Raw genomic sequence first — 19,353 nt, forward strand, 5'->3', positions numbered from 1 at the left:
CCAAAGTGCAGGACCCGGCACTTGGCCTTATTGAACTTCATCCCATTGGAATCAGCCCATCTCTCCAGTCTATCTGGATCCCTCTGCAGAGCCCTCCTGCCTTCCAGCAGGTCGACACTCCCTCCCAACTTGGTGTCATCAGCAAATTTGCTGATGATGGACTCAATCCCCTCATCTAAATCATCAATAAAGACGTTAAACAAGACTGGACCCAACACAGACCCCTGGGGAACACCACTAGTGACTGGTGGCTCACTCTTGAGCCAGTGTTTCTGTAAGTCCTCTATGCTCTGTTTGCCAGGTACACATATGGGAAACCAGTCCAAGGTAGCGTGAAAGCTGTGGTGTGCCGTAAACATATGCACTATAATCAGAAGTCTTCCAAAGCCAAGCGCAGTATTTGTAAGGATTACACTGGCAAGGTGAGCACATGGGACACTCCTCTTGCAAAAGAGAGGAACAAGGGAAAAGAGAGGGAATACTAAAATGAAGGAGTGGGATAGACATTGGCTATTGAAGCAGCATGCCCTTCGCTCAGGGATGAATGACTTGTGTGCTTGACTCCACAGTGTGGCAATCTTAGCCCCTTTCAGTGATTTCTCTGACTCACTTAGATGCACTGAAAGGAAAAAGCATCTGTAGGCAAGCTAACTTGCAGATTTGCCTACAAAACAGGTATTGCAACAGGGGAATCAAAAAACCAAACACTGTTCACATCATTTCACTTTCACTGGATGCATTTTAGCACCACTTTTTAATCTAATGTAAACGCCTATGTGGTGTTTCCCAGAAACAAGTGCTTTGCAGACTCAGAAATTACCTCTTGCATCAAAGCAAGCAATTGCACTTCATCACAGACTTTACTCATTCATGTCTATGGTTGAATGAATGTATCTATATTTGTTTACTTATTTTTAAGTAACCCAGCAGATATCTTAAAGATAAATTCTGCCCTAGCAGTTGAAATCCTGTTGTTAGGGAGAAATGACAACTCATGTTTGCTACTGGTGCATGAGTGAGTGTGTAAAGATCAGAGAAGTGCAAAACAGCATCTCCTATTAGTGACTGCTCCACAGAAAAGGTATGTTTCATGCCAGTATGGGAGTTGCTCCTTTAATTCACGTGTCTTAGTCATGCAGTTTTAGACTTCTAGGCTTTGGTTTTGATCTGCACTGCAGAAGGGATTAGCGCATTCGTAATTGGTTAACAAATACAATTTCATATTCCCAGACAAATGAGGATGGCTGCTTTGCCACTGACGTGAATATTAAGAATTACCACCGGAAGCATGGTGATAATTATGATTTCAACCTGGAAGCTGTGGCTTTTCTGAAAGAGAGTGGAACAGGTAGCAAAAACTGATTCTACACTTCGTGGAAAATATTTTATGTGACACTCACAAAACATGCTTGTCTTTGGATTTTTATCTGTAAGAAGCCCTATGGATCCTTGTGTCTTCCCATCAAACCACAGGAGCTTTCTGCAGTGGCTCTCATGAGATCAAATCACACATGTTCAGAGGGTTGTGTCTTCCCTGGGAGCACCATGACAACATGAGCATTTTTGTGTATCGTAACACCCAGTTCTGACTCACATAAGATATGTGAGTTCTTCCTATTGCAGGATGGGCTTTACCTGTGTTCTTGCTCCTCCACAAGCTGCTGTGGGCTTTTGGGCTCTGACAGTCACCTTGGTTTGACAGAGATGGGCAAGAGCTGCTTTTTTGTGTCTTCTCATCACATTATAAATGTGCATGGAGGTGGGCTAGGCCAGGTTTTTCTGTTCTTAAACCATACTTAAGGATAGTCTGTTGGAATGAGGAGTTAGGGCAATTTAGGGATAACCAAGACCCTGACTGTGTACTGTAATTAGATCCTCATTAGATTTATCTCCCGATCCTGGATAGGGAGAGAAGGTTTCCTCTAAGGTTTCCTCTCTCCCAGAATTTTACAGGGCTTTGCTTGAAAAAAAATGTTTTGCAGCCCCCTGCTGAAAACAAACTGCAAATTAACATGGTGAAGGCAATGAAAAATGTTGCCTTCTAGGGACTCTGCTATGAGAAGGGAAGAGTGGGAGAGGACAACTAGGAATAAAGTGGGAAAGAGCATTTGAGTACTGTCTGGCAGAGATCTCCTGGTAGACTGCTGTGATTCTGGCAGATCAGAATATAGAGAGCACTATTGCTGAGTGTGTGTGTGTGTTAAATGACTCCCGAAGTTACATAAAGAAACTACAATCTCCTATGGCTGATAGTCAATCCCTTACCTCAGTCTATCTAATCGTGACACCTTTGCTCAGACACAGGATATTCAGCTGCATGTACCTCCTCTCTTTTCAAGGGGTGGAGTTCAACACCACTGAAAACTGCAAGGTCACTTTTGATATAACAACTCTCCAGTTCTGGGGGACAAGCTACTACTACCAGCAAGGAGCTCCCTACTATGGAAATGTAAGTGAAAAAGGAAGAAACATGGAAAGCTCAGCAACTGGGCCTAAGTGGGTGGCAGACACAGGAGTACCAAGGGGTCCCCTTATTCTGAGCTGCCCAAAGCTGCTAGTACAATCCTCTGTCTCTCCTCTGACATACCTACCAAGAGGTTATGGAGAGGTGTGGCTTTGCCAGATGACAGAGCTGCTGCATAAATGGGGTGCAGCTTGGAGAACTTAAAGTTCACACTGAGTGTCCTCTTTGCAGAGGTGAACTGACTGTTTCTGCATCATTACAGCTGGAACTCAAAAGTGCCAATGGGACACACCTGAAGAACAAGAAGGTGATTCTTACAGTGTCCTATGGTAGCAGAAAGGAGACTAAGACCTTCTTAACAGATGACACTGGGATGGCCTCTTTTGTCTTAGACACGTCAGCATGGGACAACAGCAGTGAAGTTACGCTACAGGTTAGGCCTAATAATTACATTGGGTTTGCTGAGGACTAAGCAATCCATCTCTGAGACCTATAGTCTGTGTCACTGTTTTGTCATAGGCAGGGACATAGAGGCTTGGAACAGTGAAATAACAGATCTAGGGCAAGAGGAATTGTTTATGGCAGAGCCAATTTCTGGCACCTAGACCTTCAGCAGTCCCTGAGCAATCAGGAGACTGGATGAGAAATGGGGCAGTGGACAATGACTCCATGAAGCTGTGACTGAGTTTTACTTACATAACACCTCTGTCTAAGGTGGAGAGGATGTAGTGGGACTGGGCAGGGACAGAGAGCAAAGCAAGAACTCCCACATGGTATGGAACAGGAAGGTAGGAAAACAGCTGGGAAAGAACAGTCTGAAAATACATGTGGAGAAGAAAGTGTCAGTGATCAATTTGCATTGTTTCCTCATAGCATAAAAGTTAGAAGAAACCTGGGACATAAGAGCCAGAAAACTTAGGGGAGAAAGAAAGAAGGCTAGTTAGAAAGCAGTTGCTGCAAACCAATCTGGAGCTAAACAGGTAACCAGAATGGAAGGAGCTAGATTAGGGATGCCACCGACAGGAAATTGACAGATAAAAATTTGCTTCTGTTTTCCCATGAACAAGGAAGGCTCTCTTGTCTGGTTGTAGGGTTTGTAATACCTGTTCTGTCTAACCTTGAGGTCAAAGCACTTTGAGGCAAGTTGTATCTCTGATATTATCAAAGGTGTCTTATATGAGGGATCTTGACCTCGCTGTAAGTCCACAAGTTGTTACTATTGTACTATTGTCTTCGTACAGATAGGTCACAGATCAAAGCTGAGCAAGGCTATTGATCTCCAATTGTCCCGTGCCACCTGTACCCTATAGGTCAGGGTAAGTGCTGAAAGAAATACAGTGTGCAAGTGCAACAGCACTGAACTGTGAAATACATTATCAGGGCAAATCCATGCTGATAATTTACCCTTAAAGTACCATACAGAAGCAAAGTGTTCAGTGGTTTGATCCGGGGACTAATACGCCACTCTGCACAGTCTGGTGATCTGGCTTGCTCCCAGGGTAGCAGCAGCATTGCAGAAGTTCAGACCTCAGCCAAAGCCCTAGTAATATACAGGCTCCCTGCCCCATTTAGGCACTACTTATCCCTGAGTGTGGTAGAGTGGGCAGTGCCAAGCTCCACAGAAAGAGACTGATTGAACTTGGCTTAGGTGAGAAGAGGCACCTTACACTGGGAGAGTTTGGAGTCCACTGTCCAATCAGTCTTGGGTTTGGCACAGAGAGAGATTCATGAAATCTTCAGAGACTTTTTCTTTGCCACAGGCAAAGACCCAGCTGGAGAACTTAAGCAGTCGAAATGTGAGGGTGTCCTATGGCACTGCATCCCTCACACTGAGGGCGTTCTACTCTTCCAGCCGTAGCTCTGTGAGGATCCAGCCCCTGCAGGCACTGCTGCCTTGTGGGGATGTGCAGCAGGTCACTGTGCACTATCACATACTGGCCACAGAGCTGGAGGAAGGCAAAGTCAAAGCACACTTCTACCACCTGGTGAGTGTGGGGCAGCACCAGCAATGAGGTCAGCTTTGCCATGGGTCTGTGTCTGCACAGGCCCAGAAACACTGAGCAGAGGCTCTCTCAATCCTTTGTTCTGTTCATTACCCTCTAGGTTTTGGCCAGAGGATCCCTTGTGCATCATGGCCAAACAACAGTACTTCTTGATCCTCCATTAGGTAAGAGCATCTAAATACCAGGAACAGACTAAGGCCCCAAGAGGAAAGCCCTTCCAGCCTAAATGGAGAAAGAGAGAAAAGAGATCTGAGACAAACAGGAAACCACAGAGCTGGCACAAAAAAATCTAGAGGAAATGTCAAATATGCGATCCCCTTTCTGTCTTTCAGTTTCCTTTTTTTATTTTTCTGATCAAATGACAGTATTCAAATGATGAAATTGTCAGAATTTATCTGCCAAGCAGGAAATTATCAAAGACCTCCAAGATAACTTATGGAATCTTTTTTCTGGACTCAAGTGGAAGGTAATTTCTCTTCTAAGTTGCTCCCTGTTGCCAGGATCCTTCATGATGTAAGGTCAGTGCTATAAAATGGCACATATGTATGTGGCTATAGGTGTCTAGCTGTGGCCTCCCCAGAAGCAGGTAGAGTAGCTTTTATCCTAGAAACTGTACCAAAGTATTATAGAGGAAGAGCATGTTGCTGCTGTAATCCTTAACGTTACAGACTGCCTTGCCTCTTCCTATACTTTTCAGTTTTTCCTTTTTCCTTCAGGTCAGTATAGTGGGGCTTTCAATGTCACTCTGCCCATTGACCTCATTTCACCCATGGCTACTCTCTTTGTTTACATTGCCTTCCCTGAGGGACAAGTGGCAGCTGACACCTTCCATCTCAAAGTCTCTAACTGCTTCAGGAACCGTGTAAGTGGTGCACAAAACATAAAGGTGCAGGTAGGATGGAAGGTAGCTAATTAACTGCAAACCGGCAATAGATGTCCAGCAGAATCCAGTAGCCAGTGTTTTCCTTATCTTTGTCTGTCAATGTCTTCAGTCCCTCTCTCTTTTGCTGTTTCAGGTGAAGCTTGGCTTCTCAGACACAGTGGCTCTCCCCGGATCGTCTGTCCGTCTCCATTTGGAGGCTGCACCAGGCTCCCTGTGTAGCATCCGTGCTGTAGACCAAAGTGTCCTTCTCCTGAGGCCAGAGGCTGAGCTATCCAGGGATAGTGTGAGTCGCTTTAGTGCTGAGCCTTGATCATATTGGAGAGATACCTTTTGATTATCTGGTTGCAGGACGTGGTTAGTAAGGCATAGTGGATATACCAACAAGTACTTGAATGGGGACAAAACAGGGCTTAATGAAAAAAAATGAAAGCCAACATCAAACACCAGTAAAAAATTTTCAGTCTCTACAGAGACTATTCTAATAGAATAACATGCTGTCATCCCCAAGTACAGCCCAATGTCATATCCTTGTTACACTTTGCCATAGTGACAAGCAGAAGATAAGAGACATCCGTCTCCTGAACCAGTTCATGACAGTGCTCTGAAAAACAGTTATGTTGAAAATGCCAAATGATAGGCTCCATGACTTTTTTCCAACTCTCATAAACCAGATAGTCCTTCCATTCAGGGACTGGACTCTAAGTGATGCCTTGGCAGTGGAACAGTTCCACTTCTACTCTAGATCTGGGTCTAAGGACACTTGAATTGGCTCTTAACACTGTCTTGGTGGTTCCAGGATGTGCCTTCAGTCAGACAAGAAGCTGTCTAATGACTCATATGGGCAAGGTGTCCTCAACGTATGCATTGGGTTCACAGGTACTAGAGTGCTAGATAGAAGTGGCCACAGCTATGCAGCCATACCCCAGAGAGGTTCATGTTTATCTCTGGTGCTGTGCATCTAAATTTGTGGAAACTGTCCATGAAGATCAAAAACCCTTTGGGCTAGGTTTTTGTGGCAGGCAGAATCTGAGCTCTGAGGTCACAGAAAATCTCTGGACAGAAATTAAAATATTCCAAACTCTTACCCTGATCTGTACTATTTTCATTCTCTGTCTGCAGGTGTACAATATGTTCAGCTATTCTCAGGAGCACCCCAGCACCCTCACAGACTTCTACAGTGACTACTGTGCTACCCATGAGAGCCCAGGAACCACTGGTTCTCCTCAGACCACCCTTCCACCAGGAGCAAGATCACCATTCATGTCCAACAGATACTCTTATGCTGTGTCCCAGCCAGATGTTTATGAACTTCTGAAGGTAAATCTGATTTCCAGAAAACCTGAGATATCAGAGCTGAGCCATTTTGTACCCCAGGTCAGCACTGGGCAGCTTCACAGATTGTCTTTCCTGTAAATGCTGTGACTTCAGATTCTGAATTTGCCACACTTCTGAACTAAGAGATCTCTGACACTCTCTGCTCCCAGCTCAATAAATTCCCATTGATCAAGCAGATTCCTAGAACCCAGCTCCCCATTAGTCCCAAAGCTGAGAGCCTTAGACTTTCTAGGGGTTGGAAGGAGGTAGGAGTGTCAGCCTGTGTCAGGGAAAATTGAAGGCTGGAAAAGCAAATCACCTGAAACAAAAGGAGGAACTGGGGAAAGGAGAGAAAGAATAGTAGAAAGGAATAGCAGGTGAAGGATAAGAACAAGTCTGGGTTAGGGTGGGCAGCAAACTGTGGTGCCAAAGTAATGACTTTGTGTGCAGGCATGCACATGCGAGTGCTCTCCCCTACAGTCCTTTGGCATGAGGGGCCAGGACTGGGCTTTGGGAGATGGGCAGTTCTGAATTCTCTCCCTGTATAAAGTCACAAGTAAGGTTGAGGTGCAGCAGCACAGGGTGGCTGATATGGTGGGAAGTGGGGGCAGAGAAAGACCCTCAGATACACCACCCCATCCACAGAAATACACCTTTTTTTCGCTTTCTTTTCTCCAGAATTCAGGTCTAATGTTTTTAACCAGCCTTAAAATCAAATCTCCAATTGAGTGCCGCACCCAGACCACTTTCAACTACGACTACATGTGTACATCTCGATTTTTCCTGTTTCTTTGGAAATCACGGGTAACATACAGGCTGTACATGGGCAGCTGAACATGCAGTGTGCTTACAAACTGGGGATGGCTCCCGGAGATGAGTGGGAGGTTGCACAGAAGATGTGCAACAACGGAAGAGGGGAAAGATGGCATGTGTGTGTGTCCAGTGCCCTTGAGGGGCAGAGGGGTGGCTGCCAAGGAAGAACCTGTTTGGAAGTTTCTGCTAGCAGGCAGGAAGATAACATGGTCAAGGGGGGAAATGGACAGCTGTTTCAGGAAGGAAAATCTGTTTGTAAGACTAGGAAAGGTCTTTCTGGAAACCGGAGAATCAGCCAGGATTGGCATTGGGCAATATCTAGGCTTTTCTGCAGGATCTGAGAGCAAAACTATGAGAAGGTAGAATGTGTCATGGGGGAGCAAACATATACTGGAATCCACTTGGTCTCCTGGGTTGTCTCATGGTAGAAAATAGTGAAGTAGCTTGAGGGCATTTTAAGAGGATAAATGGGATTGGGGTGGGAGTGCGAGGAACAGACAACTGACTTTTCCCCAGCTGAACTCTATCCTGATTTAACAGTTGTTCTGCCTTTTGAATGAATGCTTCTATTCCCAATAGCTTATGATGACCTGATACTCTTGGAGAGCTTGGACGTAGAAATAGATGCTTCTTTTGAACACTCTGAACCAGAGCACATTGAGCTGGGTAGCAAGTCAGGGCCAGCTCGTACCTGGTTTCCAGAGACATTCATCTGGACTCTGGTTCCCATCAAGTGAGTAATTGTGGGCTGAGACCCCACACAGATACGGACTTTCTACCAGCCGGAGTAGAGGGAATGGGCAGTAGCAAAGCCAGGTCTTCTGTACACCAAAAAGAAAAGGGAGATGTGAAGAAGTGGATACAGACAACGGAGTTTCAGTTCAATTCCTGTCTCTGATGAGATTTTTCAAATGCTCCTAGGAACTTAACATCACACGCTCCTATAGAATGGAAGAGGCCTCCAAAGGTCCATAGCTCAACATCCTACACAAGGCAGGTCCAATTAGATCAAGTTGTAGTCAAGTACTCTGTATCTCTAAGGATGGAGATTCCACAAGCTATCTGCACACCTGTTTCAGTGCTTTACCATCCTCTAGATATTTTCTTTCTTATCTTAGGTCAGAATTTCCATTTTCCAGTTTGTGTCTGTTACCTTTCATCCTGTCATAACGCACCTCAGAAGAGACAGGTTCCATTGTCACTACACCTTCCCAATAGGTAGCTTTAGAAAGTTGAAATATGTCCCCTTAGCCTTTCCCTCCAAAGTTTGAAAATCCCAGTTCCCTCAGCCATTCCTTGTACATCTGTCCTACTTGCTAGGAATCCCCACACCTTCACACGCACTTCAATTTTATAGTCTGAATTTCTGCATTTGTCTTACCAAGAGAAATCTTTCCATAACTCCTTTCACTCTGTTTTCTCATCAGTGACTCAGGGGTTGCTGAGCTAGCTGTCACAGTACCTGACAGCATCACAGACTGGAGAGCCATGACCTTCTGCACCTCAGAGAGCCATGGATTGGGAATCTCAGAGACCACCAACTTGCGGAGCTTCAAGCCCTTCTTCGTGGAACCCACTTTGCCATATTCTGTTTTCAGGGGAGAGTCATTTCCCCTGAAAGTCAAGGTCTTCAGCTATCTGAAGCAGTGCATGGCGGTGAGTGGCTCCCTCCAGTATGGTTTTTGGGCAGTGGGATGTGTGGTAATTGCTTCCTGATACAGACCCAGATAAGGAGCTGCCTTCTCTGGCATTAGGCAAAATACACCAAAGAAGCTGTTCAATAAAAGCTCCACACAGCCATCTCTGTCCAGTTTATCTCTCCTCAAAAGATGAACCCTACATAACTGCAATATCCATGGGACATTGTTGATGTCCCACAGATAATGCAAGAAGGCCTTCATCATACTCACCCTTGGCTTCTGAGATTGACTGTCATTTGGATCAAGGAGCTGAAAGGAAAAACACAGCAGCAGCTCTGTAACCTGAACTTTTTGTTTCACCTCTAGCTTCAGCTTAGCCTAATGGACTCCAAGGATTTTGAATTTGTGCATGCAAATGTCAAGTTCACTATTTGTCTGTGTCCTGATACAGCAAAAACATTTTTCTGGGATGTGAAGGCTACAAAATTAGGTAAGGGGACAAGGGAGTGGGAGGTAGTTGCAGAGCTTCTTGAGGAAACCAGAGCTGGGCTGGAAGAGAGACTGGCCTACTATAGAAAGCATCAGTGAGCAGTCGTAGGCTGAGCTAACTAAAGAATAGGCATGGATGTGCCAGCTGGCCTCTTCCTCTTTTGTTTTCTAGGAAAGGTGAATTTCACTGTCACTGCTGAGGTGATGGACCAGGAAGATGTTTGCACTGAGAGTACAGCTGTTGTGCCAGAGTCTGGAGGGAAGGACACAGTGGTTAAACACCTGCTGGTGAAGGTCAGACTATGCCTCAGGGTTCTGGCAAGGCTGGAGCTGGGTCAGGCTCAAAACAGCCTGGTGGGTGGCTCTGGGAAGGGAGAGTCAGCAGGGTAGATAGACATGTTTCTCAGGGAGGTTGGTCAAGGAGTAATTCTAAGCATAGGTTGGACTGGAGCATGAGCTCCTCCACTGGATGGGACAGAAATGTCAGAGACACTTGCTAGCAGGGCAATGGGATCAAAGGTCATGTTTCACCTTAGAAGCCTGCTGCCCAGTAAACTTTCACTGTTAACACATATATCCTTGCTGTCTGTGTGAGGCCCTTGCCATGGCCCATGAGGACGGAAAAGGTGGCAGAAAAGGTGTGGAAAGGTGGCATAGCTGCTGTCTCATTTTGCTGTTCCCCTTTCTGAGCTCACCAGCCTTTTCCCCACTAGGCAGAGGGGCAGCTGGAGGAGAAGACCCACACCTCACACCTGTGCCCTGAAGGTAGGTACAGAGACCCCAGTGACATCTTACCACTGGGACTGCACTCGTGCACAGAACAAGGAGATCAGACAGAAGCATTGTGGTATCTGAACAACTCTGGGACTATCTGGAGGTGTATAGGGAGCAGAAAGTCAGGGATTTGGAGCTTTTTTGGGTAGGCATAGCCATTCAGCCCTACCCAGTACTAAAATCTTCTGGCAGCACCAAGCCACAGTCTAGCCACATCACAGTCCCTTATCAGTATGTGGCCTGATCTCTGTGTCATCCTCTCTTCTGGATGCTGATTTCACCAACTGATGAGGTGATTCCCAATCTTGTTTACACCCTCTCCTGAGGGATGCCTGTGACTCTACCATCTCCTTTGAGCCTGTTGTTGTCCTGATGTTTTTGCCATTTTCAGGAACTTCAGCTTCTGAGACAATCACTTTCACGATGCCAGAGAACATTGTCCTTGGGTCAGAGAGAGCCCACATCTCTTTCTTAGGTGAGTTTTAGGGGGGTCTTGGAAAGTAATATTTTTCCCTGCATGACACTTCTCTTCTGATGCTTTAGCAAACTGAGTAATAAGAGGGAATAAGTACAGCAAGGTGTGATAGTGTCTTCCAGAGAAGTATCTCATCTATCTTAGTTAAGTGATACTGGATGCACAGATAATTTCACCGAGCGAAGAGAAAGATAGAGAAGTACCATATCCCTGTTCCTACAGTCTATAGACATTAACATCACGGGAGCAGAGGTGAACTGAGACCAGCCTTAGCAGGTTATCTGGAGAATCAGTGAGACCGGAATTGTTTTATATGCAAGACTATGTATAGCTCCCACAGCTGTGGTTCTGTTCTACAGGTGATATTCTGGGGACAGCACTGGACAACATAGATGAGCTCCTCCAGATGTCCAGTGGCTGTGGTGAGCAGAACATGGTTCATTTTGCCCCAAACGTCTTTATCACACGATACCTTGAAGAAACGGGACAACTGACTCCAGAAATCAAGCAGAAGGCAATTGGCTATCTGGAAAGTGGTGAGTGGATTTCTGCTCATTTAGCACTACATTATTTACAAAGTAGGAACCTCAGCAGAAGCTTGGTGCTGAACAGGATTTGTGCACCATCACTTGTCTGACACCATGGTAATTCCAGCAGTGTAAATCAGGCTGCTGTGACTCAGCAGAACAAGAGGTACACGGCACTTCGGTGCTAAATTCCTCAGAGATAATGCTCTCTATAATGATCAACAGGATTGGTGAGGCAGGGTGTCACCCTGAGAACATGACAGACACAGAGCATCTTCACTGCCCTCAGCCTCTTCCCACAGGGTATCAGCGGCAACTTCTGTACAAGCACACAGATGGCTCATACAGTGCCTTTGGGGAAGGAAGTGAGCCAGGAAACACTTGGTAAGCAGAGGTATCCTGACATCCCTGAGAAACAACAGCTTGACCTGGTCAGGCTCAAGCTGGCTTGGATTTTGTTCTGGGGAAACTGAGGAAGTTTGAAGGTGTGGAGTTTTGAAGATAAATTGCTCCTGAGACTTTTTGTAATGGGACCGTGCCAAGGAATTAACTTGAAGTGTTCCTATTGGATTGTTTGTGCTTGCACACCCCAAATGAGACTGATTCTGAAAAGCTGGCTGCAAAGGCACCTTTTTTCCAGGTTTTTCAGAGTGCTTTGTGTACAAACAAGATTGAGAATGGGCCTGAGTGAGCTCACTAAATGTCAGCTCTCGGAAGCAACCAAGCACCCTGTTAGAATTGACAGAGTTCTGAGGAAAGCACTGAACTGTGCTTCTCTCTGATGAAGTGAATTTTTTCTCTCTTGCTACAAATGGATCTGAGCTCAGGCTTCCAGAGTATCTAACCCATGTGTATTGCTTCCAGTTTTCCATCTGCATAGACACTCTGGCCTGCTGGTATTTCTACAGGAATGGCATAGTGGAAGACAGAGACTCCTGTCTCTGGTGGGCATCAGTGACTGGTTCAGTTCTCTTTTCTTCTTCCTTCCTTGCCTCTAGGCTTACTGCCCTTGTCCTGAAGACCTTTAGCCAAGCCCGGGACTTCATCCACATAGATGAACAAAATATAAAGGATGCTGCCAGTGCCCTGATTAAAAGTCAGACTCCATCTGGGTGTTTCAAGAGTGTGGGGAAGCTCTTCAACAATGGCCTGATGGTATGACATGTCCTGGCAGGTCATTAGGTATCTCAGAGCAACTTCACTTTCTGGCCCGGTTTGGGTGACAAGAACAAACAAACTCTGCTGCAGGAAGAAATCTCTGATGTACCCAAGGCCACCCTTGGGTGACATTCAGAGTTGCTTAGTCATGGTGGTACTTTTTCAAGTTATGAATGATGGAAGTTTGCATTAGATGACATGAATATGGGAACCGAACCAGTGCCCTGCCCTACCTCCATCTCAAAAGCTAACACACAGCACCTTGCAGAGGAGTTGTGGGAATATCACATTTCCCTGGCACTGAAATCTGCTACTGCAAATTTTATGCAGGAGAGGGGAAAGGGGAATGTGTCCAATAGAGGATGGATCACAGCCCTGCACTTCCTTTGCAGAAGGAGTATGACCAGCACTGTTGCCTTTGCTGGCTTTCGCTAGGGGAGCTATTGGCACAGGAAAACTTTTCCCTCTCGCCTTTCATGACAGCCCGTCTCTTCTCTGTTCTGTGGTGTCTGCAGGGTGCAGTGGAGGAAGGACTGGGACTGAGCTCTGTGATCATCACAGCTCTCATACACTCTGGGATGCCACGCTCCGTGAGTACCAGCAGCAGGGATGGGCTGTGTATGCTGCCTCTTGGCAGGGTGTGGGTGGGTGTTCTGCCTTTGTGCACGTGGGGGTATAGTACAAGTTTTCCCTCGTGTATTCTGTCCCTGTTTCCACCCTCCTCTGCACATGTCAAAGCTTCATTCCCTTCCCAAACACCTGCCAGTAATGAGTGTGCTTTCAATTCTATCCTAGGACCCAATTGTGTGGAAAGCTTTGAACTGTATAAGGGACCTGGTTGACGCTGATACTGGAAGTTCTAACCTCTACAGCCTGGCACTAGCTGCAAATGCCTTTGCAGTAGCGGGTGATAAGGCCCTCAGGCAGAAAATCCTCACAAGATTGGAAAAGGCTGCCATAATATCAGGTACCAAATGCTGTGGGGCAGGAGGGAGGACCATTGGCAGAATTTTGAGGAGAACCCTGGGTTGAACAACCAAGGGCTTGAGAAGCTTTGTGGGGAGTCGGAGGCTTGGATAGACTTTGTTTGCCAAGCTGTCATGGGTTATACCCACACTGGAAGACAGATTGTCTCTATGGATGGTCTCACAGTCCTGGCCTCCTAGGCATTCAAACTATGGATGTTGTAGAGCTCTTCCCCAGCCTGCAGGGCTAGGTTTTTACTGGGAAAAGCAGGGTATGGGGGGCAAATAGGGAGATACACACCAATATCTTGTCCAAAGTACATGTTCACTCAATACCTTAATACTGGAGCTAAGTAGGACTCCAAGATCATTAGATGCAGCTACACATTCCGTAACTGTTCTCACTCCACCTCTAGATGACCAAATATTCTGGAGTCAACAGTCTAAACAGGAAGAAGATTCCCTGTATTGGTACCAGGCTCCATCTGTTGATGTGGAATTGACATCTAGTATCCTCATGGCCCACCTTACAAAGTCAAGTTTGTCATCAGATGAAAGCAGAAAGGCATCCCAGATTGTGTCTTGGCTCACTAAGCAGCAAAACCCATATGGAGGCTTTGCTTCAACCCAGGTAATCCTCTTGAGCCACCATCATCATCAGAGATGATGCGGTATTTTGAGAGTTCTAATGAGTTCTAACAGCACATAATATAAAAGAATAAATAAAAAGGATATATGGATTTACAGCTCCTGGATGTTGGGAAAAGATGAATATTTGTATTCCTGAGATAATCCCATGCTTAAAGCTCAACCCTTATTGTGCTGTAGATGCAATATGTGTGAAGGAAAGGCTAAGGTCTGGGCATGCATAGGAAACAGGAATCCTAATTTTCCCAATGTTTGTCTCTTTCCTCAGGACACAGTGGTTGCTCTGGAAGCCCTAGCCCTGTATGCAACCAAAATCTTCAGCAAGGATGGCCCTGATCTCCAGGTTTCTCTCACTTCTAAGGGGTTCAACCAAAACTTACGAGTAGACAATAGCAATCGCCTCCTGCTGCAGACAGTGGAGCTGCCAGACATTCCCCAAGATTATACTGTGCATGTGCAAGGCCATGGGTGTCTCTTTCTGCAGGTAAGTCCAGCCAGGAAGAAAAAGTCTGTCTAGGGAAAAGCCTTGAAAGCCAGCAGATGTCTTACCTTGCTACTTAGCCAACACTGAAAGTAAATTGCTGCAGTAACTTGTAAGAATCTGGGCTTCAAGGCTGGTGGGAATAGCTGTGATCCAATAGGAAAGAAAGAGCAACTCCCCAAATGAAATCTAGATTATCTCCACCCTTTCCTCCAAGAAGTCCACCAAGAGCAGTGTACTACTAGCAGAACCTCTGCTTCTGCCACATGGGTTGCTCTTACACCAGTGCAAGACAGCAAACAGCAGCCGAATCTAGACAAGGATACTCTCCAGCAAACCCCCTGCTATTCTGTGCCATCTGGCTTCTTTCTGTCATGGCAGGCCATTCTGCGGTACCACATCCCTCCGCCGAGGAGCGACACCACCTTTGCCCTATCCGTGCAGACAGAGTGCACCGCACCCAATGCCACCCGGTTCCCTGTCACCATTCGTGCTCGGTAAGAGACACTCAGTTGCCCCTTTCCTCCCCTATACTAAGAGGCTTCTGGCTCCACACTGATCTCTCGATGGCAGGGCTCATGAGGTCCAAGTGCTAAGGTGTCCCTGGTCATTTAACTCTGCTCTCCTCAGCTGGGTGAAAGGTACAAAGCCCCAGAGGAATGGCTTGGTCTTGTTACCATGCCAGTCACTACAAATTCTCCCAAGATCTATGGGTCTCATTCCCCTCCTATGATTAGGTCTCAAAACACTAGTGATGTGAAGGCCCTGTGAGACTGACACATATTTCTAAGTCTTCCCTCCTCTGCTCCTGGCTGACTGTCACATCACTCTCCCATGCTATACTCCTTCCTCAGCTGGGACAGAACTGCCAAGAGAATAGGCACAGGATGGGATATTCTCTGCCATGTCTAAAGAAAGTAACACCAGAAGGCTTCCAAGGAACTTATTTTCCTTGGCTCAGCACAATTAAAAGAGAGAACAGGGGAAGCACAAAGATTTATTACAGTACAGAAAGAGGTATGCTTACAGAAGAGGCACTGGAAAGAAAGGCAGATTCCTCCACCTGACTATCAAAGCTGGGCTGGCATATCTGGAGATCATGGCTCAGAAAAGTAACAATAGTACTGTCCCCTGGGTTCCTGCTGCAGCTACACAGGGAACCGTGTGTCCACCAACATGGTCCTGATCCAAGTGGAGCTGTTGTCTGGATACAGTCCCGTGGCAGGTTCACTGGAAGAGGTGAGACCGCGAATTTGTGTCCAGCTGGGATGGGAACAGTGATGGATGTCCATCATGCAGCAATGTATGCAGAACTGTGATAAGTCCTGTGGGTCCAGAAACATAAGTTACTTTCTTCCTTAGAAATCCTTACACTCCAAGTCTCTTCCAGGCTACACCTTGCCTTTCCCTACTTCAAGGGCTTCCTTGGCCATGTGAATATTTTGCCCATACTCTCACAAGGACAAATATCCCTGAATGTTTCTGCTCTCTATTAAATCCTTTCTGACATTATTCCCCTATTTTCAGCTAAAGAAAATGCCTTTAGTGAAGAAAGTTGAAAGTGAAGCTGACCAAGTCGTTCTCTACCTAGAGGAAGTGAGTGTAATTTGAGCTAACATCATCATCAGAAGGGCTACGGACTAACAGATAGCTTTTAGCTTACTCTTTTGTATTGGTTTCATTAGTATTTTAAGTGTCTGCTGTTCCTGCATACCAGCCACATTCGCTGATCTGAAGAAGTGTGTTGTGTCTGTCCGCAGCAGTTCAGCTGTAGAGCCACTTAACAGGGCCTCTTGGGTGAAATGAAGCTAACTCTGATGTTAAGCCTACATCTGTTGACACTGTTCAGAGGCTGCTGAAAGTCCATATATAGTGCCTGATCAGGATTCAGGAGTAGTAGTAGGATCCATCTAGTAAATCCAAGCAAGCCTGAATTCTTAGAAAGCTCTTTAGGATGCCTGAATGGAGTAGGGAACATGCAAGGTTGCTCATGTATTTTGCCAAGATCACTCAAAATTAAACCAGATGATTGTGTGAACAGCAGTGCTCACTCCACAGCCTCATTAATCAACAGATTAACAACCACTCCAGCCTTTCTTTAGATACGTGCATACCTAAACAGCACCAGAAACAAGACCTGGTGTGTATTTAAAACTTCAGAATTTCCAAGGAGCACCTGTACATTTCTGTGATTCTTCATCCCCAGTTTCTGTCAGCAAACTGAGCTAAGCTGGCCTCCTAGGAAGCAGGATATTGAGGCTTACAGAGGTACTGCTTTCGTTACATCTACAGCACAAAGCAGAAAGGCAGTACAAAGAAAAATATAGTTGTGGCTGCCAGGTAGCACAAGGTGCAACCCAGTCAACAGCAGGTCATGTAACTACTATCATCCAGCAGATGTTCATCCACACCTTAATAATTTGCTTAATAATGAGACTTTTGTAAAACTGGAAAATGGGACCTGATGTTGTGGGACTGTGTATAAAAAAGTAGCCACGAAGCAATGTGCATGAAGGAGCTCAGAGCACAACTGGGTGGGAAGGAGGGATTAGTTGGGACCACTAGTTGGGATACTGAGGTTATCTAATGCATACTGACTCAGTAGTTGATGTTTCTCATGAGCTGAGTTAAATTTGGTGACCAAAAAAGGGAGATAGTCACAGAATGAGAAATAAAAGATATTTCTGAGATGGACTAGAAAGCAGAACAATCTGTTACAGTGGTGAGATCTCCATGGAGCCTGAGTGCAAGCAGGTGGAAGAGACTGTTTTAAAGGACTTTGATTCTAGCTTTAATCCTTGCATTCTTGGTCTTAGCTGACTAGACAGTCTCAAACCTACACTTTCCTGGTGGAGCAAGACATGCAAGTGAAGGATCATAAACCAGCTAATATCAAGGTCTACGATTACTACATGCCAGGTGAGCTCAGATGCTGTACTGCAGAAACCTCCCAAATGTAGCACTGGAAAAAAATTTTCTGAATCAGTCAAGTCTAAGACAATATCATTTCTGACATGGTTATCTGACTGCCCCTTAGCAGCTCTCTAGGGATGAAGTTACCCTGTTGTTTTTCAAAGTGGTAGGTCCTTCCCTCTCTGGCCCCACAACTTGCAAGTCTGAAGTCAGCAGGTAGAACCACTCAGGGTCTAGCTCTCCCAACAGGAGTGGAGCAAGGAGTTGTGCTTTTGAACATTTATTTTGTGGGAAGCAGCAAGGGCAGATGGACCATAGTGAGGGTATAACTTAGAAGAGTAAGGGCTCCCTTAGAAGAATGACACCAAAATCAACTTGTTCTCTCTTCTGGGGGGTCCCTAGTGGGAAGAAAAGCTGGAATTGTGTCTGGGATTCCTATTCCTTCAGAAAGTGAGGAATTCATAACTGCAGTGTAGCTCTTTGGAGCTTGCAGCCTCAAAAGATTGCAGGCCCCTGACTTGTGTGAACCTAGTCCAGCTGCAGAGTTGTGGGTTCATACTAGTGGTTTTGTGTGTCACAGCAGAGGGCAGTCATAGCCTGTAAGCTGAGGAAACAGCTCTCCTAGGAACAAAGGCACAGTTCTGGGTTGATTTAGTGCGGTTTTGACAAACGTATCTCACAAACCCTTTTTTTCTTGTCTTTCAGAAGAAACTGCCGTGATGAGCTACAGTGTCCCGTGCGAGTGAAGTGAGTGCCCAACACCTCTTGTTATCACAGGCATGGTCCTGAAGAATATGAAAAGGGAGGGAGATGCAGGCAAAGCCCTTGATCAAGGAACTTGCTAGAATGCAGGCCCAGGGTAGGAAGTGATTAGCAATGTCAAGTGTGAGTTTCTGTATGCCAATGGTTAAACTGAGAAAAGAGAGAAGTGAAGTAGAAGATTTGATGTGCCTATTCATGACAGAGTTGGAGGTATGTTACAGAAAACAAGGGATGCCTGTTGCAACTACTAACACCAATCCTGGCATTTTGCATCAAATACACTTTCTTTAAGTCAATACAGTTCCTTTTCCTGGCACTTTCCCTGCAGTTTCACATCCCTCCACCCCTAAGCACACAATGTGCCGTGTTCATCTTTACTGCAGGGCCTCGCTCCATTTCAGTGCAAAGCCTTTCTGTGTCTCAGCCTGGCTTCTGATCCACACTACAGAATGGGCACCTGCCTATCCTCTTTCCAGGCTGGGCAAAGGCAAAACTGGAACTTGACTAGTGTCTGTCCTTGCTCTAAACTTTGCTTGCACGTGCGTGCTTTCATACCCACAGCCCACAAGAGGGTAAAACTACCTGCTTCATGAATCACCTGTAGGGAGGCACACAGCCCTCTCCTGGGCTGCCTGCCACAAGCCTCACACTCCGAGTGGAGATTTTGACATAGGCTTTGTATGGACAGAGTGAGAGAGAATCTTAAAATCATACAATGTCCTGAGTTGGAAAGGACGCAGAAGGACCATTGAGTCCAACTCCTGGTGCTGTACAGGGCAGCCCCAAGAATCACAGCATGTGTCTGAGAGCATTGTTCAAATGCTTGTTGAACTCTGACAGGCTTAGTGCTGTGACCATTTTCCTGGGAAGTCTGTTCCAGTGCCCAAACTACCCTTTGGGTGAAGAGAGCCCTGTCCTTGTTGGCCTGACAATACCATTTGGTCATGAGGTGCAAAAATAGCCTATGAGTTTCCAGGGTCCCAATTAAAGTTAATTATTAAGATCCCAGCTTGAGTACTTCAGGAACACAGCGTTTTTGGGGGG

The 19,353-nt window shown here is 45.9% G+C and overlaps 1 protein-coding gene across 5 annotated transcripts in view; it reads left to right on the forward strand.

Moving 5' to 3' along the window:
* Positions 1-19,353, forward strand: part of LOC139672794 (alpha-2-macroglobulin-like protein 1) — a 39,828-nt gene that overhangs the window by 7,162 nt on the left and 13,313 nt on the right. For 4 of the 5 annotated variants that reach the window (XM_071557364.1, XM_071557354.1, XM_071557378.1 and 1 more), the window contains 28 exons: positions 302-422; positions 1,231-1,348; positions 2,340-2,449; positions 2,727-2,897; positions 4,225-4,449; positions 4,568-4,631; positions 5,184-5,329; positions 5,484-5,633; positions 6,470-6,667; positions 7,343-7,430; positions 8,057-8,210; positions 8,905-9,133; positions 9,484-9,607; positions 9,779-9,900; positions 10,320-10,371; positions 10,772-10,855; positions 11,215-11,391; positions 11,685-11,766; positions 12,381-12,537; positions 13,056-13,130; positions 13,336-13,507; positions 13,922-14,136; positions 14,422-14,637; positions 15,016-15,131; positions 15,783-15,873; positions 16,162-16,230; positions 17,451-17,553; positions 18,253-18,294. In XM_071557364.1, the coding sequence (XP_071413465.1) occupies positions 302-422; positions 1,231-1,348; positions 2,340-2,449; positions 2,727-2,897; positions 4,225-4,449; positions 4,568-4,631; positions 5,184-5,329; positions 5,484-5,633; positions 6,470-6,667; positions 7,343-7,430; positions 8,057-8,210; positions 8,905-9,133; positions 9,484-9,607; positions 9,779-9,900; positions 10,320-10,371; positions 10,772-10,855; positions 11,215-11,391; positions 11,685-11,766; positions 12,381-12,537; positions 13,056-13,130; positions 13,336-13,507; positions 13,922-14,136; positions 14,422-14,637; positions 15,016-15,131; positions 15,783-15,873; positions 16,162-16,230; positions 17,451-17,553; positions 18,253-18,293 (3,670 nt within the window). In that variant the 3' untranslated portion in view covers position 18,294. Of the gene's footprint in view, positions 1-301; positions 423-1,230; positions 1,349-2,339; positions 2,450-2,726; positions 2,898-4,224; positions 4,450-4,567; positions 4,632-5,183; positions 5,330-5,483; positions 5,634-6,469; positions 6,668-7,342; positions 7,431-8,056; positions 8,211-8,904; positions 9,134-9,483; positions 9,608-9,778; positions 9,901-10,319; positions 10,372-10,771; positions 10,856-11,214; positions 11,392-11,684; positions 11,767-12,380; positions 12,538-13,055; positions 13,131-13,335; positions 13,508-13,921; positions 14,137-14,421; positions 14,638-15,015; positions 15,132-15,782; positions 15,874-16,161; positions 16,231-17,450; positions 17,554-18,252; positions 18,295-19,353 lie in introns of those variants that run through there. The other variant, XR_011697982.1, reaches the window with a different exon arrangement.

Source organism: Pithys albifrons, chromosome 1 (assembly GCF_047495875.1).
Source record: "Pithys albifrons albifrons isolate INPA30051 chromosome 1, PitAlb_v1, whole genome shotgun sequence".
Classification (NCBI taxonomy): domain Eukaryota; kingdom Metazoa; phylum Chordata; class Aves; order Passeriformes; family Thamnophilidae; genus Pithys; species Pithys albifrons.